The following is a 27,199-nucleotide window of genomic DNA, read 5'->3' as shown; positions in this document are numbered from 1 at the left end:
CAAATTCCTGCCATAACCTACAGGGGGCACTGCATCAGCGGCACATCCTCATCCAGATGCTGCTACCCCACAGCCCTGTGCTGCATACGAAAGAAGAAGACGACTTTCACATTGCAGAAAGATCGGTAGATTCTGTTTTCTTCACGACTTCATGGGTTTCAAGACGACTTCTCACCACCATCTCAGGTCATCCCCCATCCACAACCATTATATTTTCAACCAACATTATCCCCTCACCCCATTCTTCCCCATGTCTGTTATCCCTCTATGTCTCCCTCGATTTTGTCCCTAAACCCTGCTGTTAGTGTGTTCCCCTGTCCTTCTTTCTACTGTTATTTTCATTCTGTTACATCCTGCTCTGTTCTGTGTTCTAGCTCCTCCTTTCAAAATATATCTATCGATACATATAATAAATGTGAGTGTGTCAGTCAGTCAGTGTCTCCTCCATAACTCCAAAACCATGAAACCTAGCAGCCCGAAACTTTGCACGCATACTAAGGGAGCTCTAAGCCTAAGGTGGTGAATGAATGTATGAGTGAAAACTGAGTGTTTAGGTAAATTTAAACACCCCTTTTGAAGATAATAATAACAGGCTTAAATTGAAAACAAAAACAGGCTTATCCTTAGTGAGCCCACATTCACCTCGCAGGGGTCTTAATCCGTCATTTTGTTTCGGCCTAATAAAACATGCCTTGCCTTAGAACCACGATGCCCTCTCTCAGACTAATTCAAGTTTATGCAGTAATCAAAATCTGTCTTCAGATTTGAGGATCGGATCTGGTAGACTATGCAAGTGTCGAAATCTGGAGTGAACCTTTAAAATTTTAAGAAATTACCTATTCTTAAAACTAAGCGTATATCTTGTAACTAAGCTTTAAGCAAGGCTCCCTCCTTCTCCATATTTACACAAGGAAATATGAAAATTGCCAAAGCATTAAACTTAACTTTTTCTACTGTTCTGTTTTTCTACTGTTTTTCCCAAAGTGTGACTTCATCTCTCTTCTCCCCCATGTAATATTCCACTGTTCAAATGGAACACTTACCTCTTAACCTTTTCCTTCTTCTCTTCCTCCGACAGCATTTCCTGAGATTCCGTATCCACGATACTCGCAGATTCTTCCTCAACATCCACTTCCTCATCTAGTCACAAATATGGTAACAGTGAGGTTTGCATTTGTTACAGGGTCATTAAAAGCGCTTTAAATTTTCACCTGAACAGTACATTTGCACCTATCAGGTTTAGACTGGTTTTTAAATCACAGGATACATCTTCAGGATGCTCATTACACACAATACATCTTCAGAAAACAATTCATGAGCTATAGAAATGGCATAATGGGTTCAAAGCATCCCAAATATGAAACGTTATCAAATTATCTTTTGTGCAAGCTGGAATTGATGACAAAAGTGAAAACCCGTTTAATAATAATTCCATCTGTGTGTGCGTGCACATGACACATACAGACACACTCTTAAAAAGTTTCTTCAACCAAGTGAAAACACCCCTGAGCCTGAACAGCCCAAGCAGAAGAGCAAAATATATATATAAATAAGATAAAATAAAGGAACCTTAAACATTCCGTGGGTGAAAAGAAAAAGGCGTCGATTAACTGGAATAAACTAGCAGAGAGCACAGCACCCATATGCCCGTTTCCCCCACAATCACACAATCCCCAATACTGTCAACAAGCAGAGGGACAGCACAAAATACCTGCACACAAGTCTTCCGGTGTCACATCTGTGCGTGGTTCTTGTACTTCGGCAGTGGGGGTTGCAGTGGAGCAGAGCTCGATGTCTGCAGGTGGCGTGTAGGGCTCGTCTATGTCCGGATCATTTGAGTGCTCAAACAACCTTCACAAACACCGTGCAACGACTGGTTGTGCAACTGCCCCCCCACAAGTCCACCATCAGGTTATATTGTTAGCTTTGCACGGTCCAAATTACATTTCAAAAGGATTCTTAACGATCTAACTAATATTTTCCAAATATGCAGCTCCCTTCTCTCCCCCTTCGCTAATGTGTTTCTTCGGTTAGCCATACATATATATATATATATATATATATATATATATATATATATATATATATATATATACAGTGGTACCTCGGCTTACGAGTTTAATCCGTTCCGTGACGGAGCTCGTAAGCCAAATCGCTCGTAAGTCAAAGCAAATTTTCCCATTCAAATGCATTGAAATGCTATTAATCCATTCCAGCCTCAAAAAAAAAACACCAATTTTTTTTGTTAGGTGCTTTTAAATAACAAAAATGTACTTTATAAATAACAAATAATGTATAAACAAGCACGACCTCGTATATACTGTACATAATACAAGAGAATGTAAAGAAATAAACTGGTTTTATTAAGCAGAGGAGAAGAGCATGCCAGGTGAGGTGTGCGTGTTGTCGACTTGGCGAGGCAGTACGATCGTACTCCTTCTACGATATGTACGATTTTGAAGCAGAAGGAGTCCATAAAGGCTATAACGCCAGCCAAGGGCGTTACGATTATTTCAAAGCTCCGGACCTCTATCCATGAAGATATGGAGAAGTTGTTGTTTGTGTGGTTGAAGGAGAAGCAGCTCGCAGGAGATACCGTGACCGAGAGCATCATGTGTTTGAAAAGATTGAAACTCGGATATCGAGCACGGACCACGAGGTGTTTTTTCTTTTTTCTTAAACTCGGTTTCAGTGAACTTTTGCTCTGTGCTCACGTGTACTGTACCTGTACCTGTAATGGTACGTCAGAGGATGGCACCTGTTGTCATCATATTAAGTGCAAGATGTTCTGCATCGTAAGTTGGTACACCGTGGTCTTTCGGCGGTGTTTAAGCCGGCCGTCTTGGCTTCTGTCACCATTGGCATTGAGTCTTTCGATGTAGGTAGGTCGTTGTGTGCCGGTGCCTTGGCCGAATTCCTTCATTGCTGCATTGTTAGCTCACCTGGTTTTTTATACCACATCTTTGGTTATCGGACCAGCGAATGACGTCATCTCCTCCAAAGTATGGCTTATTCTCACTTGTCTTGGACGATCTTCTACTTCTCGCCTTCCACCGTGCATTTGGTGTCCACTGTACTTACTGTACAGTGCCTGGTAAAATTGATGTAATGGGTTTTTGACCGTCAACGCCATGAACCGTCATGAACCGTCATGAACCGTCAACCGCCATGAACCGCCATGAACCGTCAACGCCATGAACCGCTAACACTCAAAAGCCCATTTATCGCGCCTTATAAAGCAAAACGCAAACCGAAAGCCATGCCTCTCAAGCGAGGCGTGCTTCCGTGGTCACGTGATCCACAGGTGTAGCTCATTATACCCGCACGCGCGACACGCTTTGGCGGTCACGTGACCAGCCACTCTGGAGGCGGGGATCCCCGCCGATGACGTCACCGGCTGGAGCAAGGAGATTCCTCGCTCATGTATTTCGACGATTGCGTGTTTTATATCCAAGCAGAGATGCTTTCACGGCAAGATAACCGCGTGACCGGAACCGGAAGCCACAACCGGAAAATTCAAAAAAATTAATTTTTTGAGCTCGTACATCGGATCTCGGCTCGTATCCCAAAGCAACAAACCGCCCGAGCGACGGCTCGTATCCCGAAAAACTCGTACGTTGGGGCACTCGTAAGCCGAGGTACCACTGTATATATATATATATATATATATATATATATATATATATATATATATATATATATATATATATATATATATATATATATATATATATATATATATATATATATATATATATTGTTACGCAACTGTGATTAACACCACAGTTACGGATGGCCGATTTGCGAGACTTTAACTCCCGAGGCGAAACTCAATGGCGGATTCAAGTTCAACACAAACGCGCGGAATGGCGGGACACAGCGAAGGCTCCGCAACCTTATCTATTAAAATCAAACACCCAGGAAAACTGCGTTCAGATATATATATAGAAAATAATATTAGGATTTATTATCGAATAGTAATACAGTGAAAAAGCCGCGCCGGTAAATCTAATAACTCTAAATCGGGACGTCCCCACACGACTGACAGCAAACACGATACGAGGGAGATTATGAATACAAAAATAACACGTCACGTCGTTCAAATGTACGCGGATGCGGCTTATCTGTCTTTCGTCGTCTTGGTGGCGGCCGTCCAACACCGCTCCTTTTGGCCCGATCGCACACCACCAGGTCCTTCGCTCCAAGCTCTACGAGGCCCCGCTCCAAGCACCACGCGTCCGACGCGTGGCCAGCAGCTTCACACGAGGACGATCTCCACAAGGCCCGTGCACCAATGGTTCAACGGAGGGCTCGACTTGCAACGAACTGCTGCGAACTGCCGCGTGCTCTGTGGGCTTGGTGTGCTCGGTGTGTGAACGAACTCTCCACCAACTGCCATCGGGGAGCTTTTCCACCAACTGCCTTTGGGGAGCTTTTCCACCAACTGTGTCTCTGCGTCGACTGTGTGCTCCAACCAACTCCTACGAACTCTCTGGTGTCTGCCTGCGTCTGCCAGTGCCTGCCCGCGTCTGCCACGAACTCAACTGCCTGAAATGGCGTCCGACCGTCGCATATATTGGTGGCCGATGACGTCACATTGGCGCACTCCTCAGCCAATCACAGCCTCCCAACTCGCCCAGGTCACGCCCTCTGCGGCATGCGACTCCTGACATCTCCCGTCCGCGACCCCCCCCCGCGGTCGTTTTGTAACACGTAACACGCGAAGTTGGTGGGCCTTTGAGGTGCGAACGGCGGCGGCCAACCGTGGCGGTGTTTTTGGCCTGGTTTCCTGTCTATTTATTACGAAGTCAATGTCAGGGAAAGGGAATTATTTAATGTTGCGCTAAGGACCTAACTAATGTTTATGTGGTTTGCAGTGCCATAATGGACAAAGGTTTGACTACCAGGTGAGACTCACAGGGGCGTTACCTTTAATCCCTCACTATTTAACACTCGGACCTCCAGGTAGATCCACAATCATACATCTTACCCCGACAAACGCCTAAACATCAAGAACTTATTACATGTAGAGTCCCTGTCACGACAGCCGAATACCTACCTATTCAGATCTACCTAGCTCTAGATATTGCTCTACCAAATTCATAACACAGCCCCCCCCCCCTGGAACCGTAGCTCCTGCAAGGTTCACCGCAGGCGCTACCATTCCAGCCTTAACACTTACTGTCACACACTTAATTAACCTATGAAATAAATCAGGAAGGGCTGTGGGAAGTGAGTCGGACTACCTACCTACACTTCCTTAACATGCTGAACCCCTTAACCATCATGCAAGTATGTACATTTTCTTCATTGTTCCTGTGGAGGGAGGAAACAACCAACACACAACACTAACTTAACCACAAAACTTAACCATCTTTCCAAACTCAAAACTCTAACCTTTGTACATACCCCGGTCTACAGACCGCGTCCCCCGGTGGATGCCACAAGACACAACCTTACCTGCGGGGCACCCCCAATGCATCCCCCTAAATTTTCCACGGCCCTGTCCAGATGTTACAGGTGAGTGACACGGCTCGGTGGATTTCGCCCACATTCATGCAACACAGACCCCTTAACCACTCATTCTCATTCCATAGGTCATCAAGGCATTTCAAAAATCAACAAAGCACTTATTTCAATACACCCCCTGCAGGACCATGGCATTGATGTCATTCACGTGTGTGTGCATTCCTCAACTAGGCAGCGGGGAGGTACCGCACAAAAAGATGGTGGGGGCGCATCAGGCTGTGGTGCCCGCAGTCCCAAAAACAAGTCAACCGACTTACAAGTTCATTGCCCCCCCCCCCTTTACCTCTTGGCCCCGTGACAGCCCAACAGCCCCTTTCCGCCGTTACCTCGCCGGTGAGGGTCTCCACACACACCAGGCTCCTTCGCCTCCTGCTTTCGCGCAGCAACACGGGTCACCGGGGGACTTCCTCACCCCGCGGCGCCCAACCAGACCCTCCACCGACGAGCTCCAATTTCCAGTTACCACCGGCTGCCAGGGGTAATTGCCGCAGAGGGGGGCCTGCAGGCATCGCTCCTCAGAGCTTGCTCTGTACCTGCGGACACACACACCTTCCCCACCCACAAGACCCCAAAACACACTTCCTCCCCCGCTGCCATTCAATTCTCCACACAACTCAGCACAATTCAGTACAATTCATAGATGGTGTAAAAGGTGTTACAAGGCTTGCCATGGCCTGCCAATGTGAAATCCCATTCACAGTTCGAATCATTGAATCCTTACACATTTCCATTAGCACATTTCCAAAAAGCACAAATATCGCCCCTCATTATCTCCAATAATCATGACTCACTCTCCAGGTTCCACTCTCACGACCACATCAAAACACCTAACCACAATACAAAAACATACGCCACCCACAAGACACTGTGGCTCCCATTCCATCCCCTCACCGGCCATGTCATCACTCTCACCCGCCTCCCAACTCCAATTTACATGTCCCCAATTTCCAAAGCAAATCCTGAAGCCTGGGACAGTACTCCTCAAAACACTCACCTCAAGTGCAGGTAGTTGCAGGTTGGTCAGGTTCAAGAGCGTCATCCACCCTTCACAATCCCAAAATTTCACATTGGGCCTACCAAATACTTCCAAATTTCTCTTTTGTCCCCACTACACTGGCAGGTATGTGGATCCGCATCCAACGGTGATCATCGCTACACTACCTGTGGCCACGACAGCTCTGCACCTCTACCGTGCAAGGGTCACCGGGACAAGGTGAGCAGTCAAAACGCCAACATGGCCCATGAGTGTCCATAAGGGCGCGACCCACCATCCATCCTTCGGCCCCCCTGCGAGGAACACAGCTGCAGCAGCCCCAGCTGGCCAATGTGGTGAGCACTTGCTGCCACAACACACACTACCGCACACACAACCTCGGCCCTGGGGGGCACGGTCGCAGTGCGTGGCATCCCTACAGCCACGTCCCCTGCACCTCCCCATCATCCCCCAGTCCGACTACAGAACTGCAGCCCCCCAGTGCTCACCCACACTTGACCACACCAAGGTCCAGTCAACAGCCATGCTCCACCAGGAGACCCACCCAGAAGACATGGTCCACACACCTCGGACACGCACAGCACCACGTTGACCCTCAGGCTACACAACTACATCCCCATCATCCCGCGTCCCAAATATCAGCACAGTTGCCCCTGCAACCAGTTGAAAGCTGTGTCTTGCTACCCTATTAATTTCATCACAGCCTCCAACACTTTGGTCTACACACCTGGATCAATAATGGCGTCACTGTACAGTGTCCACCATGGCATTTCAAAATCCACCCTTAAATTTCCATCTAACCCACAGATTACCCATGCCAACCATTTGTCACATTTTACTAACCTCACCAAAGAAAGATGCTTTGCCATACACATGCCAGCCGAGCATGGCCCATATGCTCGGCTCGTTACACATCTCCCGATTCACATCCCCATGGCTCTCTTCCCAACCCGAGAGTCCATAAATCATAACGGAGCATCTGTGGAAGGTCACTCACACCATCATGTTCCACAGATGCCCCAATGGTTGTCCGGCAGGCTATCTCCATCCCTGTCCATTCGGTTTGACCCGCGTCCATAGACCAACCACCATGCCAGGTCACCACATGCTGGTTGTCCCAGAGTCCCTGGAGGAGAGTGCCAGGCCGCATGCCCAGGTGGTCACCACATCAGTCCCAAGTTGGCCGTCCGCAGTGCCACCACCAAAGCACGACCCACAACACCTCCCCCTAGTGGTCCTCAATATTTGCCATCCCAGGCTTGAGAAACCACCTCGGACCCCTCGGGAGGTCTTAACCCCCACCAGGGTCCGGTGACCCTGCCGGCCCGAGCCGCCGGCTCGGATGGCGCCCCGACGGACAAGGGACGCCACACTCCACCAGACCCCCCGTGGGACCCAGGTCGTACCTCGACACCCAAGGCTGGACCCCACGTCCAAATCTCGCCATCACAGCCCCCCAGCTGGCCGGCATACCCAAATTTTGAAAGGGGCAACTTTTGCCCGAGGCCATCACCCATGACCTCTCCATGTCCAAATCCCGCAGCCCGGGGACCAATCCCCACCATGGCTGCTCCAAATCAATTTCCCATTGTAATTTTATTTTACAAATTTTTATTCCCACTGCCAAACCGCAGCTGCAGGGAACAACCTCTACCACCGGTTGTTCTGCCCCTCCCTGCAGTTGATCCAAATTCCCTACAGGGACCAAATCTCCAGAAGCTCTATCTCCCGATCCTCCAAGATCCAAATCCAGCCCGGAGCCAACACACTCCCCCAACTGGTTGTCCAATTTTGGAGCCTCTGTTTCCAAATAGCAGTGTACAGTGAGCGTCCCCTCGGTCATTCCAACCACCTCCTCGGACCAACTCACCTCATCACCCAGGCTCCTTTGGGCCTGAACAAGCTCTACCTCCATGGGACTGTCACAGGTCTCCAGCCGCTGGATCAAATCATCCTCATCACAAATCATTCCTGGCCCCGCCAGGCTTTGATCAATATCCCCAATAAATACCTGGTCCGGCTCCATTGCACGGACCCCCAAAAACTCTACCCCCTCTTGCTCCGCACCACCGCCCTGGTGCTGCACAATTCCAAATTCATCCCCTGGTTGGGGTGTTGTGACATCCACACGGTCCCGATAAACAACCAGGCCAGAATGTGGGAAACATTCCCCATTACAACTCTCACATTCCAAATTTCCTTCCCCGCTCACCTGTGGACACTCCACGTTTACCTGCAGGCATTCCCCATCTACCTGTACACATTCCCCATCGAACTGTGGACATTCTCCGCTCACCTGTACACTTACCACAATTGCCATTTCCCTTTTTAATCCTTTAATTTGGTCACTCATGTCCTTCAGTCCTTCCCTCCATTCATTCCCCCGGGACTCCATTTTATTTTCCAGCCCATCAATTTGTTCCTTCAATCGATCACTCATTCCCTTCATTCCTTCCCTACATTCCTTCCCCTGGGACTCCATTTTATTTTCCATCCCACTTTTCATTTCTCCCATTTCATTACTCATTCCCTCCATTTTATTTTCCATCCCACTTTTCATTTCTCCCATTAATTCCTTAAAAAATTTCATTAAAGCCTGGTCGTCTCTCGGGGCCGTCCCATTTGTTCCCGACTCCCCGGTAGGGGAGGGGGATAAGTTGGTGCTCGGGACGAGGGAGGTTCCAAGGCTCACCTCTGCATCAAATTCCCCTATTTCCGGCTCACTCCCAACGCTGACGGAGGCCTCGCTGCGTACTTCCATTTCGTCGACCTCCGACATCCGCTTTTCGGAAGGTCGTTCCCCGCGCGCGTATTAATTTTAATAATTCCTGAAACAATTTAAATTTGACGAAGACGCGATATCGCGCTCCGTTTGCCCAATTGATTATCAAATTTCTCCGCCTCAACTATAACAATTTTGCGTTCGAACGTCGGGCGCAATGTACGCCCGACCGTGTCGATGTCGCCCCGCGGACAAAAAAATTTGTCCGACCGTGTCGATGTCTCGCCGCGGACAAAAAAAATTTGTCCGACGGGTTCAAATCCTACACTCCTGACACCACTTGTTACGCAACTGTGATTAACACCACAGTTACGGATGGCCGATTTGCGAGACTTTAACTCCCGAGGCGAAACTCAATGGCGGATTCAAGTTCAACACAAACGCGCGGAATGGCGGGACACAGCGAAGGCTCCGCAACCTTATCTATTAAAATCAAACACCCAGGAAAACTGCGTTCAGATATATATATAGAAAATAATATAAGGATTTATTATCGAATAGTAATACAGTGAAAAAGCCGCGCCGGTAAATCTAATAACTCTAAATCGGGACGTCCCCACACGACTGACAGCAAACACGATACGAGGGAGATTATGAATACAAAAATAACACGTCACGTCGTTCAAATGTATGCGGATGCGGCTTATCTGTCTTTCGTCGTCTTGGTGGCGGCCGTCCAACACCGCTCCTTTTGGCCCGATCGCACACCACCAGGTCCTTCGCTCCAAGCTCTACGAGGCCCCGCTCCAAGCACCACGCGTCCGACGCGTGGCCAGCAGCTTCACACGAGGACGATCTCCACAAGGCCCGTGCACCAATGGTTCAACGGAGGGCTCGACTTGCAACGAACTGCTGCGAACTGCCGCGTACTCTGTGGGCTTGGTGTGCTCGGTGTGTGAACGAACTCTCCACCAACTGCCTTCGGGGAGCTTTTCCACCAACTGCCTTCGGGGAGCTTTTCCACCAACTGTGTCTCTGCGTCGACTGTGTGCTCCAACCAACTCCTACGAACTCTCTGGTGTCTGCCTGCGTCTGCCAGTGCCTGCCCGCGTCTGCCACGAACTCAACTGCCTGAAATGGCGTCCGACCGTCGCATATATTGGTGGCCGATGACGTCACATTGGCGCACTCCTCAGCCAATCACAGCCTCCCAACTCGCCCAGGTCACGCCCTCTGCGGCATGCGACTCCTGACATCTCCCGTCCGCGACCCCCCCGCGGTCGTTTTGTAACACGTAACACGCGAGGTTGGTGGGCCTTTGAGGTGCGAACGGCGGCGGCCAACCGTGGCGGTGTTTTTGGCCTGGTTTCCTGTCTATTTATTACGAAGTCAATGTCAGGGAAAGGGAATTATTTAATGTTGCGCTAAGGACCTAACTAATGTTTATGTGGTTTGCAGTGCCATAATGGACAAAGGTTTGACTACCAGGTGAGACTCACAGGGGCGTTACCTTTAATCCCTCACTATTTAACACTCGGACCTCCAGGTAGATCCACAATCATACATCTTACCCCGACAAACGCCTAAACATCAAGAACTTATTACATGTAGAGTCCCTGTCACGACAGCCGAATACCTACCTATTCAGATCTACCTAGCTCTAGATATTGCTCTACCAAATTCATAACAATATATATATATATATATATATATATATAGTCGAGATAGAATTGTACAGATTAGCGTGCCCCAAATGTCACAAAGAAGAAACCTTCATGTATCTAAGTTAGGCCGACTGTCTGGTAAGATCGTATATGTGTCTCCATACGAGGGGTGGAGCTATGCTAATTATGCAGGGCTTAAGAATAATCCCCAGTGTGCAATTGCCCCTGTGATTTTCCCTATGTTTTATTACAATTAAAAAGCTTGCCATTACAACCACCACAATCGCCGACAGTATGACCGGACATGCCGATCGGCAGACGAACCCCGCCCAGCCAAACATTCCCGAAGGACGGCTAGGCCACGCCCCGAGCTTCGTCATTGGGCATCAAGAATGGCCGTGAGGCCACGCCGCAAAGGATGATTGGTTGGGATGATTCGACCGTGCTGGGAAATTGGTCAAAAGGATGATGTCATCGAGTCGCTAGAGAGGAAAAGAAAAGGGACAGCCATTTTCTCTCTCTCTCTCTCTCTTGACCCTGGTTGCATGAGTGAACAGTCACATTCTGTCTCGCTCCTCTCTCCTCTCTGTCATGGGCTTTGTGGTGAGCGGTTGCATTTTGCTCTCTGGTGCTGGCTGCGTGGCGGACGGTGACATTTTGGGTCTCTGTCTCTGTCTGGGCACAGGCGGTTGCATTTTCCTGGCTCGTGTGCGCTTGTGGGAAAAGACTGAGCAAGAGCGGTTCGGGACAGTCGGTATCGCAAGGGGAGCTTTGCGGACCATGGAACGACCAGAGGAGGACGGGATTCCGCTGCTTCACGGCACGGTGCCATTTGGCGATTCACGCCATCTTGTGCGCTCCCTCGCAGAGACTCGGGGGACCATCCGCGCTTGTCCTCGTTGGAGCAGGCTGAGTATAGGCTGACTCACCACACCATTTCTTTTCTTTTATCATTCCTGTGTCTGTATATACGAGTCTGAGTGGAGGGTCCCTAATTTAGGAATTTTAGTTTTACCTTGCATTCATTTTAATTGCTTGCATTATTTTCATTAAATCATTATTTGTTGCTTTTTCAATTGTTTGTTGTGTTTCTGTGTTCGTGCTTTCGGATGAACCCCCGTCGCGTCCGTCCGTTCAGGTAAGGACCTCGGTATCCCTCCCCCGCACGTGCCAAAGAGACAACTCCGCCATATTTTCAGGTATACGCCTCGGAGTTAATGCGCGTTTGCTCATCCGTCGCCCTGAGGTCTTCACTATAGGGTTGACGCGACAGCTGGTGTCAGTAGAGTACGATTCGGACCCAGCGGACACTCGGTGCCCGAGGGAACGAGGGTGACACCCGCTGAGTGGAAATTGCACTCAGCCTTTGGAATCTAAATTTTTAACGACAGCCTCTCTCTCAGACGGAGGATTGATTGTAGTACCGGGGTGTCCGAAGTTTTAGTCAATTGGTGTGCGAAAATGCAATATCGCATTTTCGAAAATGAAAAAAAAAAAAATTCCCTGAGGTCAAGTATGCCCGCGCGGGAAAACTGCTGCTCAGCACATAATGGCGGATGTGCACGACATGGTGGAGCAGATGGAGGGCTCTGAGGGACACGGAAGCGGGCCGGGGGTAGATTTTTTTTGAGGATAGGGCTGGAACTTACCCCATCCTTAGCGTTAGTCTGCCCTCCTCCCCTACGAGGGAGCCTGGGACGCTGGGAACAGGTGCGATGTCCAACCAGGTCTTGTTACAATTAATATGGAATGAAATGAGGGAAATGGAAGACCGAATGATGGCCATTATGGATGAATGCATCGAAGAGGGAAAGGGAAAAAGGACAGAATGAGTGCCCAGCGAGAGCAAACGAGTGAAACGAAGGAAGAAATAAAGAATTAATTGAAGGGACAAATCAATGGAAGGGAGGAAAAAATTGATGGATTGAAGGGGGAATTAGAGGAAATGCATAACAACAGTGAACAATTGAAGGGACAAATCAATGGAATGGAAAACAAAATTGATGAAATTGGGGCACAGAAGAAGGAATGTTTGACTGAAAATGACCTGGATGGCTGTCAGACCTGTGTGTATACCAGAATGCACCAGCAGGGAGAGGAATTGGGATTTTGCAGCACCAGGGCGGTGGTTTGGAGCAAGTGGTAAAAGGACTGCAGTCCCGGGTTACGGAGCGGGAGCGGGTGGTTATAGATAAAGACCTGTTGGGGCCACAATTGATTGGGGATGAGATGAATGATTTGATACAGGAGCAGCCGAGCACCTTGGACAATATCGTCATGGAGGAGATTTCTCGGGTCCAACAGAGCCTGGGAGATGAGGTGAGTCGGTCCGTCAAATATTCCCAGGATGAGATTAAGATGACCAAGGGAAACCTCACCACAAACCACAATTGGGCACCGGAGGCCCCGAAATTGGATACTTAGCTGAGGGGGGGGGGGGGGAGGGGGTATTTTGGCCCCGAGCTGGGCTCGGACATGGAGGAGTCAGGAAATAGAGCCTCAGAAAAGGTGATCGCCATAGCGAATTTGGAACAGCTGCAGGGAGGGGCAGAAAAACCAGAAAAAGGGGTTGTAACCTGCAGCTGCGGTTGGGCACGCGAGGCCAAATTTTTTAAGATGAAATTTAAACTCAAGTTTAAATGGGAAATTGATTTCGAGCAGCCGTGGTGGGAGTTGGTCCCTGGGCTGCGGAATTCGGACCAGGAGAGGTCATTGGGGTCGGCCTCATGGGGAATTGCCCCACTTGGACATTGGTTTATGCCAGGCAGCTGGGGGGAGGGGGAGGCTGCGCTGGCAAGCTTTGGACGTGGGGTCCGACCATGGGGGTTGTGGTATGACCCGGGCCCCACGGGGGGTCTGGTGGAGTGTGGCATCCCTGGTCCATCAGGGCGCCGCCCGAGCGAGTGTCTCGAGCCGGCAGGGTCGCCGGACCCTGGAGGGGGTTGAGACCTCTGGGGGGGTCCGAGGTGGTTTATCACAGGCACCTGGTATGGTATATCATGAGGACCTCTAGGGGGAGGTGTTGTGGGCCGCGCTTTGGTGGCAGCACCACGGACGGCCACTAAGGGCCCGATGTGGTGACCGTCCGGGCATGCGGCCTGGCAGCCTCTCCCTGTGACTCTGGGACAGCCAGCATGTGGTGACATGCCATGCTGTGCTGGTCTAAGGATGGATTCAACGCGGGTCGAACCGCATTGACAGGTATGATTATAGCCCACCGGAAAACCAATGGGTCATCTGTGGAACATGATGATATGAGCATGGTCTTCCACAGATGTTCCACTGCGATTTGTGGACTCTCTGCTTGGGAAGAGCCATGGGATAAATCGGGATATTAGAACGAGCCGAGCATACGGGGCCATGCTCGGCTGGCAGGTGTATGGAGAAGCACCCTTCTTTGGTGAAGAAAGTGAAATGTGGAAAAATTGGCACGGGTAATTTGAGGGTTAGATGTAAAACCGAGGGTGAATTTTGTGATGCCAGGGTGGACACTGGGGACAGAGACACCATTATTGATCCAGGTGTGTTCGACCAAAGTGTTGGAGGCTGGGACAAAATTGATAGAGTAGCAGGACACAGCCTTCAACTGTCAACGGCGCCAATATTGGGACGCGGGGTTGTAAGGATGGAGTTGGGCAGTCTGGAGGTCAATGTGGTGGTAAGGGTGGCCGAGGTGTGCGACCATGTCTTCTGGGATTGAGTTTCTTGGTTGAACACGACTGCAAACTAGACCTTGGGCAAGGTCACATGTGCTTGGGCACTGAGGGGCTGCAAGTGGTCAGACTGGGGGATGGGAGAGGTGCAGTGGATGTGGCTGGGGGATGCCACACACTGCGACAGTGCCCCTCAGGTCCGAGGCCTTGGTAATGGCGGAGTTGGCGGGAGGTGCTCACCACGACACCACATTGGCCAGCTGGGGCAAGTGGAGCCGTGGTCCTCACAGGGGGCTGAAGAATGGATGGTGTGTCGGACCCTTGTGGGCCATGTTGGTGGTTCGGCTGCTCAATTTATCCAATAGCCCTCACACGGTAGAGGGGCGGAGCTGTCGGAGCCAAGGGTAGTAGTGTAGGAAAGGTCACCGGAGGAGGCGAATCCACATACTTGCCAGGATAAAAAGAAAAATTTGGAGAAATTGATTGGCCCCATAGGATAAATTTGAAATTTGGCAGGGTGGATGACACTCTTGGACCCAACCAACCTGCGACTACCTGCACTTAAGTTAAGGCTTGAACAAGCTCGCAACATGGAGACAGCCGATTTATCTCACAGGGACCATGTCTTCTGGGATTGACCGAAAAATCCCCCACATTTAAGATGGTGTACCCCCACCTTCATGAAGTCGGGGCCATGACAGAGTTAGAGAGAGAGAAAGATAGACAAGAGGGAAAGAGCTGTTGGCACTCTGATCATGACCGCGCTGAGGTGAAGATGGGAGTGCATCAGGGGTCGGTACTAAGTCCACTACTATTTGTAGCTGTGATGGAGGTGCTGGCTCGGAATGTAAAGGAGGGTTTACCGTTGGAGTTGTTGTATGCAGATGATCTGGTGTTGATTGCGGAAAGTATGGATGGACTGAAGGAGAAGATGAACACGTGGAAGGAATGTATGGAGACAAAAGGTCTGAAGGTGAATGTCGGAAAAACGAAGGTGATGGCAAGTGGTAAAGCATGTTGTGAGGTGGAAAGAACTGGGAAGTGGCCGTGTGCTGTGTGCAGGAAAGGTGTCGGAGTAAACTCCATTCAATGTACAATGTGTGCTGAGTGGGTTCATCAAAAATGTAGTGGTCTGAGAGGGTCATTAACCAGTGTGGCAGCTACATTCAAGTGTAAGGTGTGCACAGAGGGAACTACAGACGGAGGAAATGTTGTGTTGGATCTTGGAGACGGCATGAAGCTGGAAGGTATGAAAACATTTTGCTACCTAGGACACATGCTGAATGGAGAAGGTGGATCAGACTCGGCAACGGTTGCTAGAGTGAGATGTGCATGGAAGAAGTTTCGGGAACTGAGTGGAGTGCTGATGAGGAGGGGAGTGTCGTTGAAGCTGAAGGGAAAGGTGTATGCTGCATGTGTGAGAAGTGTTACGATTTATGGGAGCGAGACATGCGTAATGAATGTAGAGCAGCAACGAAGGCTGGAAAGGGTGGAAATGCGAATGGTTCGGTGGATGTGTGGAGTATCGTTGAGAGAGAGGAAGACAAATGATGAATTGTGAAAGATGATTGAAATAGAGCCTGTGATGGATGCTGTGAAGAGAAAAATGTTGAGATGGTTTGGTCACGTGTTGAGAAAGGATGAAAGTGACTGGTTGAAAAGAGTGATGGAAATGAATGTAGAAGGAAGTAGAGGACGAGGAAGACCGAGAAAGACTTGGCTAAAGGTGGTGGAAGAAGAAATGCAGGCAAGGGGGTTAACAAGGGGAGATGCAGAAAATAGGGCAAAATGGAGAAGATCGTCATGGGGCCCACAAGGCTAACCCCCGCTCTAGCAGGTAAAAATGGCCTTAAAATGCCTGTTGTTGTTGTATCATGACCGCGCTGCCCTGACGAATCCGGGCAGCAGGGAGGAATGGGGAAAATTTGGCCTCCGACCTGCGTTGGGGGGTACAACCACCACGAAGAGGCATCCTTGATAGTTGTAGTAGTAGTAGTAGTAGCAGTAATAGTAGTAGAAAAATGTTATTAAAATGTAGTTTGCTGTGTATAAAATTGTGCTAAATTGGTAACAATCACCAAGAGACATGGTACCAATGAACACATTAATCAGGTCAATATAATCTCAAAGTGCAAGAATGTCATCATATACAAGTCTTACCAATCCATCGCTAAGTTAACTCCTTGGTTTCCAGTCACAGCCAACGCCTTCTCCCTGCAAAGATATAATCAAGCCATGTTGTTCTCTCTGCACAGTCTTTCAACCACAACCACAACCCCCATGTTTGGACCACAAGCATGTACAACCTGGTTTAGTTCATTCTGCGTTAAAACAGGGTGAATTTAATGCATGAGACTCACAATTATACTAAAATAGCAAAAGAAAAATAAAACAGCCCATTTCGATTTATTGACAGGTGACGTGGTAATTTAAAGCACTGCGGCTTTCTTTTGTGCCCCACCTATATGTTACTAGTGCATAATTTACTGAAAATTCCTCTTCCTACCTCCAATCCCCTATTTCAGCATTACAAGCTGTTCAAGAAAATACACACATGCACGCACACACACACTAACTTAAATTTCATATTATATGGCAAAACATGCTGTAAACCTTAAAGAACTCATTCTAATCACTAATTCTTGATTCACTTGGGTTATTTAGCTGCCGACAGAATAAAACCACAATCCACTTCATCAGATATATAAAGCTTATATTTATTATGTATGTACATAGACATGTACATACATAAATGGCCTTAAAACGATCATTCATTCATTCATTGTACATAGGATGCATCGGAGTAGTTATTTGCAGTGTGCAAGCATATATATATATATATATATATATACTAGCTTGGCTCGGCTCGCGAAGCGTCATTGCTGAGGAACGGGCTTATTTTAGCTGAGGCTAATGACTGTACCTGAGTTGCTGTGTTGTCATGATTTACACAAATCATAATACAAACAATTATTTTGCACAATTGTATTTGTTGTGTTTGTGATATTACATTTTTATAGGCAATTTAGGTTAAAGATTTAGGTTGAACGTTTTTTTTTCAAGAAAGAACCCCTCAGCACACACATAGGGGAGGGGTCGGTGCAGACTGGAAGTTTGGGACGATTACACCTCACCACCACGTAATTCAAAACACCTCACCACAAAGTAATTCAAAACACCTCACCACCAAGTAATTTAAAACACCTCACAGCCATAAAACACGTAATAAAAACACCTCACAGCCACGAAATTAAAAACACCTCACCACCACGTTATTTAAAAACACCTCACCACCACATAATTCAAAACACCTCATCACCAACTAATTCAAAACACCTCACCACCAAGTAATTCAAAACACCTCACCACCAAGTAATTCAAAACACCTCACCACCAAGTAATTCAAAACACCTCACCACCAAGTAATTTAAAACACCTCACAGCCATAAAACACATAATAAAAACACCTCACAGCCACGAAATTAAAAACACCTCACCACCACGTTATTTAAAAACACCTCACCACCAAGTAATTCAAAACACCTCACCACCACATAATTCAAAACACCTCATCACTAACTAATTCAAAACACCTCACCACCACATAATTAAAAACACCTCACCACCACGTAATACAAAACACCTCACCACCACGTAATTCAAAACACCTCACCACCACGTAATTCAAAACACCTCACCACCATGTGATTTAAAAACACCTCATCACCACATCATTTAAAAACACCTCACCACCACATAATTCAAAAGACCTCACCACCACGTAATTCAAAACACCTCACCACCACGTAATTCAAAACACCTCACCACCAGGCGATTTAAAAACACCTCACCACCACGTTATTTAAAAACACCTCACCACCACATAATTCAAAATAACTCACCACCACGTGATTCAAAACCACCACCACGTTATTAAAAACAGTTCACAACCACGGAAACAAAAGTTTGAGGGAGTCGTTAAGTGACAACACAGACACCGCCCAGATGTGTAGATATCTATCTATAATTCCAGTAATCTCTGTGTGTGTGTCTGTGTGTTTGTTTGTTTGTCTGTGACCGCTGTTTCTCGACAACCACGGGTCCGATATACTTGAAACTTGCCAGGTATATTGCTGGGGACCTGAGGATGTGCCTTTTCAAGGTTTCATATTAATCGGAGAAGTAGTTACCGAGCTATGGCGATTTATTTACCAACCGTTCGCTTTGGCTTTGCGAATGGACCAAACCATTTCATGTAAATAGAGGGGGGGGGTTCTACCGTACTCGCAAGCCGTTCGCTTTGGCTTTGCGAATGGACCAAACCATTTCATGTAAATAGAGGGGGGGGGTTCTGTGGTCGTTACTGCCACGTGGTTTCAAAGTTTTTTTTTGTTGTTGTTGTTGTTTGCACGCATGTTTTTTTGCACCCACGTACGGGCACGCCCTAGTATAGATAAATGACTGTACCCGAGTTGCCGTTTTGTCATGGTTTAAACCAATCATAATTCAAACAATTATTTTGCACAATTGTATTTGTAATATACGTTATATCACATTTTATAAACAATTGAAGTTGAAAACTTAAGTTGAAAAAAAAAAAAATTCCCCAAAAAATTGCAAAATAAATAAATAAATAAATTGGAAAGAATTTCAAAAAAAAATACCCTTAAGACATACCGACGGGAGAGATATGTGCATACCAGAAGCTTGGTACGATTTCACCAAAGTTTGAGGGAGTAGTTCAGTGACAACAAAGGACAACACAGGACAGGACAGACACTGCACAGATATATATATATATAGTTATCCACGACATCCATTTTTCCGTTCTCCAACCTATAGCTTTGTCTTTAAAAAACTCAACGTTTCGGCCAGCAACCCAGCGTGCGCTGAGCCTCCACTAGCCTTCATCAAGAGAAGTTCCCTTGTTCACCTCCTCCCAGATATACCTGGGGGGAGGGGTGGGCCTATTCTATCAACCAATCACAAAGCTGTGTTGCGAGACCTCGTGACCATAGACCCGTGATCGGCTTATGTTGCAAGTGTTCTGTGTGTGTTTGAGCGGTGTATTGTGTTTTGTTGTGTTGTCCTTGTTGCCCGTGTCGGTTATGTCCCACTTTGTCCTTGTCCTCCTCCCAGCATCGGTCTTTCTGGTGTATTTATGCATGAGAGGTCCGTATGCCTGTGGTAACGCCACAGTCTCTTCTGTCAACGGTACCCTCGTTTGGCCAGTGTGCCAGGCCTCCAGTATTCGCCTCCTGGCACGGTTTGGGGATGCCGCCAGCACATTCACATTGTACCATAGAGGAACATGGCCCGCCCTTATTCCATGCTTGGCGATAGCAGATCTTTCTGGGTGATTACACTCAAAGGCCTTGTGGTGGTACTGTAGATAATCTGACTTGCCTGCAAGTTCCAAGTTCACTCTTGGAACTCAAGTTCACTCTCACCAAACAAGCTTCTTTCATTTTCACACACACACAATCTTTCACACACAATCGATTCGATTTTGGTGAAGATCTGAATATGGATTCGGATACGAGAATTATTTAATTTTTCAAGTGATTCTGCACAATTTAGAGATCGGGCGAAAAGCAATAAATGAACATATGTCACCCACAGGGTGAACCGTATCTTGCCAAAATGTGAACATGAGTGACTTGCTTCAGGTCACACTGAGGTGAACAGAACTGCTATCCACTAGAAGCGACTCTTTGAGGAATGTCTGCCCACGAGATATTCCGATGATAATCGTTCTAGAGAGTGACCTTGAAAAATACGTGTTTGCCTTATAACGTCACCAAATGACGTCATTTATATAATGTCTAAAGCTTGACATTTATACGAAACACTCATCAACGGCCTCAATTTGAGGTACTACACGATATGTTTCCTCAGCGCTAACCATGAACGTCAAGGCCGTTCGCCACCAAAAACTGATCAGCTGTGCACTAGACCATATACTACAATATTGTAAAGTTTCGAGCTGATTCGACTAACAATACTCCAAACATAAGGGTTTAGTTGACCTCCATTATTGGCCGCAAAGTGACCTTGACCTTTGACCTTGACCTTCATAATTTTGTGTGCTAAAGGGTATCTCTAAAAGACTCTGATATGCGAACTTACAAGAGTTTCCAAAGGGAACTGTGCTCTACAGAGTGACCTAAACAATGCGAACTAAAGCAATACAATATACATGAAAAGTGCAGTTTTTTCGTCATAACGCCGTCAAATGACGTCACATTGTCAAACTAGTTATATGTTTGGAAAGCACTCAACAAGGGCTTCAATTTGAGGTACTACTCGATATGGTAACTGAAACTTGAAAATTTTACCTTTTGGTCAAAATTGAATGACCTTCAAAATGACCTTGAAGGTCAAGGCCGATCGACACCAAAAACTAATCAACTGAGCGCCATACCACACCCTATATACCCACCACGTTTGGAGATCATAAGATCAAAGTTACTCAAAAAATAAGGGTTTCGTTGACCTCCATGATTGACCGCAAAGTGACCTTGACCTTTGACCTTGACCTTCATAATTTTGTGTGCTAAAGGGTATCTCTAAAAGACTCTGATATGCGAACTTACAAGAGTTTCCAAAGGGAACTGTGCTCTACAGAGTGACCTAAACAATGCGAACTAAAGCAATACAATATACATGAAAAGTGCAGTTTTTTCGTCATAACGCCGTCAAATGACGTCACATTGTCAAACTAGTTATATGTTTGGAAAGCACTCAACAAGGGCTTCAATTTGAGGTACTACTCGATATGGTAACTGAAACTTGAAAATTTTACCTTTTGGTCAAAATTGAATGACCTTCAAAATGACCTTGAAGGTCAAGGCCGATCGACACCAAAAACTAATCAACTGAGCGCCATACCACACCCTATATACCCACCAAGTTTGGAGATCATTAGATCAAAGTTACTCAAAAAATAAGGGTTTCGTAATTTGACCTTGGGGTCAATAATTTTCGACCTCCAGCGCTAACCATGAAGGTCAAGGCCGATCGCCACCAAAAACTAATCAGCTGAGCGCCGGACCATATACTAGATTCCCATGAAGTTTGGAGACGATCCGATCAAAGTTACTCAAAAAATAAGGGTTTCGTTGACCTCCATGATTGACCGCAAAGTGACCTTGACCTTTGACCTTGACCTTCAAAATTTTGTGTGCTGAAGGGTATCTCTATAGGACTCTGATATGCGAAGTTACAGGAGTTTCCAATGACTCGATATGGTAACTGAAACTTCGAAAATTTTACCTTTTGGTCAAAATTGAATGACCTTCAAAATGACCTTGAAGGTCAAGGCCGATCGACACCAAAAACTAATCAACTGAGCGCCATACCACACCCTATATACCCACCAAGTTTGGAGATCATAAGATCAAAGTTACTCAAAAAATAAGGGTTTCGTAATTTGACCTTGGGGTCAATAATTTTCGACCTCCAGCGCTAACCATGAAGGTCAAGGCCGATCGCCACCAAAAACTAATCAGCTGAGCGCCGGACCATATACTAGATTCCCATGAAGTTTGGAGACGATCCGATCAAAGTTACTCAAAAAATAAGGGTTTCGTCGACCTCCATGATTGACCACAAAGTGACCTTGACCTTTGACCTTGACCTTCAAAATTTTGTGTGCTGAAGGGTATCTCTATAGGACTCTGATATGCGAAGTTACAGGAGTTTCCAATAATAACTGTGGTCTACAGAGTGATCTAAACGTGAAAAAAAATGATTAACCACAAACAAAAAAACAAAAAAACAAAAAAACAAACAAATAAAAACATATGTCACCCACAGGGTGAACCGTATCTTGCCAAAATGTGAACATGAGTGACTTGCTTCAGGTCACACTGAGGTGAACAGAACTGCTATCCACTAGAAGCGACTCTTTGAGGAATGTCTGCCCACGAGATATTGAAAGATTTTGATGAGAACTGAGGAAATAATTGTTTCATGAAAATTCCGTTTTTTCGTCATGACGTCATCAAATGACGTCATAGCGTCAAACTGTTTACAGATCTGGGAAGCACTCATCAAGGGCATTCATATGAGGTATTACTCGATATGGTACCTACGATTTCAAAATTTGACCTTGGGGTCAATAATTTTCGACCTCCAGCGCTAACCATGAAGGTCAAGGCCGATCGCCACCAAAAACTAATCAGCTGAGCGCCGGACCATATACAGTGGAACCTCTAAATCCGAATTTAATTCGTTCCAGCGGCAGTTCGGATTGGGAAAAGTTCGGAATTAGAAACTATTTTCCTCATAAGAAATAATGGAAAGTGAATTAATCCGTTCCTGGACCCCAAAAACCCATTATCAAGACACTGTTAACTGCAAATACACATGATTCAAGGTAAAATGAGATGAGTAAATGCCCTAAATATCAAATAATAATAATAATAAAAACAAGAAATAAATGTACTAACATGAAAATAACTGCATTTACCTTAGTGGAGAGTTCTGATGGTGCATGTGGAAGCCGGAGAGGAGGAAGGAGGGAGAGGGTTTTATTGCTTGGAAGGTGAGGCACCTTCCAAGCTAACATCAGATGACTGTGCTTCTGGTGTTTGCTCTCTTTGTCTCTTAACACCACTTGTAGAGGGTTGGGGCTCACTAGGCTTGCTTTCTTTAGAGAACCACCTCTCCAAAGTTGCCTGGTGTTGGCGACTTTTCTTAATTTTTCTGAAGTGGTCAATCACATTGTCACTGAACAAGTTAATGCTCCTGTTAACCACTGCTTTATTAGGGTGCCACTTTTCAACAATGGCCTGTGTTTTAGACCAATAGAAGCACAGTTCTTTAATTTCAGCACTGGAAATGTTACCACTAGCTCCCTCTTCCTCCTCTGAAGAAATTTCCACTGCCATTTCTTCTTGCTGCATCTTGTGGAGGTGCTGAAGTTCTTCTGTGGTGAGTTCCTTGTTGTGATCCTCCACTAACTCCTCCACATCCTCTTCACTCACCTCCAAGCCCATGGACTGACCCAATGCTACAATAGCAGGCACAATAGGTTCTTCAAAGCCTTCAAAATCTCTCCCTGCAACACAATCAGGCCAGAGTTTCTTCCAGGCAGAGTTCATTGTCCTCAGAGACACTTCCCTCCATGCTTTGTCAATGATTCTTAGGCAATGGAGGATATTATAATGATCCTTCCAAAAGTCTCTGAGGGTCAGTTCAGTCTCGTTTGTCACCTCAAAGCATCTCTGGAACATAGCCTTGGTGTACAACTTCTTGAAATTTGAGATGACTTGCTGGTCCATGGGCTGGATGAGTGGAGTGGTATTGGGGGGCAAGAACTTCACCTTGATGAAGCTGTATTCTTCCTCCAAATCTTCTTCCAAGCCTGGAGGATGAGCAGGAGCATTGTCCATCACAAGAAGAGCCTTCAGGGGTAGATTCTTCTCCTCAAGATAAGCCTTCACAGAAGGGGCAAACTCCTCATGAATCCACTCAGTGAAGAACTGCCTGGTAGCCCATGCTTTCACGTTTGCCCTCCACATAACATTAAGCTTGCTCTTAATCACATTGTTCTTTTTGAACACACGTGGATTCTCTGAGTGGTACACAAGCAAAGGCTTTATCTTGCAGTCTCCACTAGCATTAGCACACAACAAGAGAGTAAGCCTATCTTTCATTGGCTTATGGCCTGGTACAGACTTCTCTTCCTTCATTATGTAGGTCCTCCTTGGCATCTTTTTCCAGAAGAGGCCTGTCTCATCACAATTGAACACCTGTTGTGCCACATACCCCTCAGTGTTCACAAACGCACTAAATTTATTCACAAAGTCTGCTGCTCCATCCTTATTCGAACTAGCAGCCTCTCCATGCATAACAACACTGTGGATCCCACTTCTTCTCTTAAACTTTTCAAACCACCCCCTACTAGCCTTAAACTCATCACCATCAGCACTACTTCCAGGCAAGTCTTTTATAAGGTCACCGTGCAGGAGCTTCGCTTTCTCACAGATAATGCCCTCAGAGATGGCAGCACCAACCAACTGTTTCTCATTTATCCAAACTAGGAGGAGTTTTTCCATCTCCTCCATAAACTTCGATCTCCTAGGGGTCAGAGTCGTAACACCTTTTGCCACATCAGCTGCTTTAATCACTTCCTTATTTTTCAAAATTGTACACACGGTCGATTTCGGCATCTCGAACATAGCAGCGAGATCCATCACACGCATACCGCCCTCATGCTTAGCGATAAGTTGTTTCTTCACCTCAATTGTCGTTCTCACCGCCTTCCTCTTATTCTTATTGCCTTCACTGCTCTTCTTAGGTGCCATGGTGAATGGGTAAGGGTTGTCTTCAAAGAAAAAAAGCACAAATCAAGGTGAAAACACGAGGTAAACTAGCGACGAACACACGAGAGATGCTGCCAGAACTAGTACAACCGACGAACTGAAGGAACAAAGCGACTTCCGGGTTGTGCATGCGGGAGCAGGCGTGGGTGATGCTGCGCGAAGATGCGCGGGAAATATGAACGACGCTCGCGGCGGGAAATATGAACGACGCTAACGCTATGTTGGCGGTTCGGTTATAGAAATACATTCGGAATTAGGGACAAATTTTTCTCGAATTTACGGTTCGGAATTAGAGTAGTTCGAGATGAGGGGCGTTCGGAATTAGGGGTCACTACTGTACTAGATTCCCATGAAGTTTGGAGACGATCCGATCAAAGTTACTCAAAAAATAAGGATTTCAACATTTGACCTTGGGGTCAATAATTTTCGACCTCCAGCGCTAACCATGAAGGTCAAGGCCGATCGCCACCAAAAACTAATCAGCTGAGCGCCGGACCATATACTAGATTCCCATGAAGTTTGGAGACGATCCGATCAAAGTTACTCAAAAAATAAGGGTTTCGTCGACCTCCATGATTGACCACAAAGTGACCTTGACCTTTGACCTTGACCTTCAAAATTTTGTGTGCTGAAGGGTATCTCTATAGGACTCTGATATGCGAAGTTACATGCGAAGATATGCGAAGATATGGTACCTACGATTTCAACATTTGACCTTGGGGTCAATAATTTTCCACCTCCCAACCATGAAGGTCAAGGCCGATCGCCACCAAAAACTAATCAGCTGAGCGCCGGACCATATACTAGATTCCCATGAAGTTTGGAGACGATCCGATCAAAGTTACTCAAAAAATAAGGGTTTCAACATTTGACCTTGGGGTCAATAATTTTCGACCTCCAGCGCTAACCATGAAGGTCAAGGCCGATCGCCACCAAAAACTAATCAGCTGAGCGCCGGACCATATACTAGATTCCCATGAAGTTTGGAGACGATCCGATCAAAGTTACTCAAAAAATAAGGGTTTCGTCGACCTCCATGATTGACCACAAAGTGACCTTGACCTTTGACCTTGACCTTCAAAATTTTGTGTGCTGAAGGGTATCTCTATAGGACTCTGATATGCGAAGTTACAGGAGTTTCCAATAATAACTGTGGTCTACAGAGTGATCTAAACGTGGAAAAAAAATGATTAACCACAAACAAAAAAACAAAAAAACAAAAAAACAAACAAAAAAACAAACATACAAGCTGACTAATACATCTTGCAAAAACTTCGTTTTGGCAAGATAATGAACATATGTCACCCACAGGGTGAACCGTATCTTGCCAAAATGTGAAAATTCCGTTTTTTCGTCATGACGTCATCAAATGACGTCATAGCGTCAAACTGTTTACAGATCTGGGAAGCACTCATCAAGGGCATTCATATGAGGTATTACTCGATATGGTACCTACGATTTCAAAATTTGACCTTGGGGTCAATAATTTTCGACCTCCAGCGCTAACCATGAAGGTCAAGGCCGATCGCCACCAAAAACTAATCAGCTGAGCGCCGGACCATATACTAGATTCCCATGAAGTTTGGAGACGATCCGATCAAAGTTACTCAAAAAATTAGTGTTTCGTCGACCTCCATGATTGACCACAAAGTGACCTTGACCTTTGACCTTGACCTTCAAAATTTTGTGTGCTGAAGGGTATCTCTATAGGACTCTGATATGCGAAGTTACAGGAGTTTCCAATAATAACTGTGGTCTACAGAGTGACCTAAACAATGCGAACTAAAGCAATACAATATACATGAAAAGTGCAGTTTTTTCGTCATAACGCCGTCAAATGACGTCACATTGTCAAACTAGTTATATGTTTGGAAAGCACTCAACAAGGGCTTCAATTTGAGGTACTACTCGATATGGTAACTGAAACTTGAAAATTTTACCTTTTGGTCAAAATTGAATGACCTTCAAAATGACCTTGAAGGTCAAGGCCGATCGACACCAAAAACTAATCAGCTGAGCGCCATACCACACCCTATATACCCACCAAGTTTGGAGATCATAAGATCAAAGTTACTCAAAAAATAAGGGTTTCGTTGACCTCCATGATTGACCGCAAAGTGACCTTGACCTTTGACCTTGACCTTCAAAATTTTGTGTGCTAAAGGGTATCTCTAAAAGACTCTGATATGCGAACTTACAAGAGTTTCCAAAGGGAACTGTGCTCTACAGAGTGACCTAAACAATGCGAACTAAAGCAATACAATATACATGAAAAGTGCAGTTTTTTCGTCATAACGCCGTCAAAT

General features: G+C 46.4%; 1 protein-coding gene across 4 annotated transcripts in view; it reads right to left on the bottom strand.

Moving 5' to 3' along the window:
- Positions 1 to 27,199, bottom strand: part of UBXN1 (UBX domain protein 1) — a 75,513-nt gene that overhangs the window by 12,316 nt on the left and 35,998 nt on the right. For 3 of the 4 annotated variants that reach the window (XM_078766627.1, XM_078766628.1, XM_078766630.1), the window contains exons 2-4: positions 16,723 to 16,776; positions 1,712 to 1,851; positions 1,044 to 1,140 (exon numbers count right to left, since the gene is read on the bottom strand). In XM_078766627.1, the coding sequence (XP_078622753.1) occupies positions 1,044 to 1,140; positions 1,712 to 1,851; positions 16,723 to 16,776 (291 nt within the window). Of the gene's footprint in view, positions 1 to 1,043; positions 1,141 to 1,711; positions 1,852 to 16,722; positions 16,777 to 24,809; positions 24,896 to 27,199 lie in introns of those variants that run through there. The other variant, XM_078766629.1, reaches the window with a different exon arrangement.

Source organism: Myxine glutinosa, chromosome 12 (assembly GCF_964187855.1).
Source record: "Myxine glutinosa chromosome 12, kmMyxGlut1.1, whole genome shotgun sequence".
In the NCBI taxonomy this organism is placed as follows: Eukaryota; Metazoa; Chordata; class Myxini; order Myxiniformes; family Myxinidae; genus Myxine; species Myxine glutinosa.
Note: the sequence above shows the minus strand (reverse complement) of the source record. Positions and strands in the feature narration are given on the sequence as shown.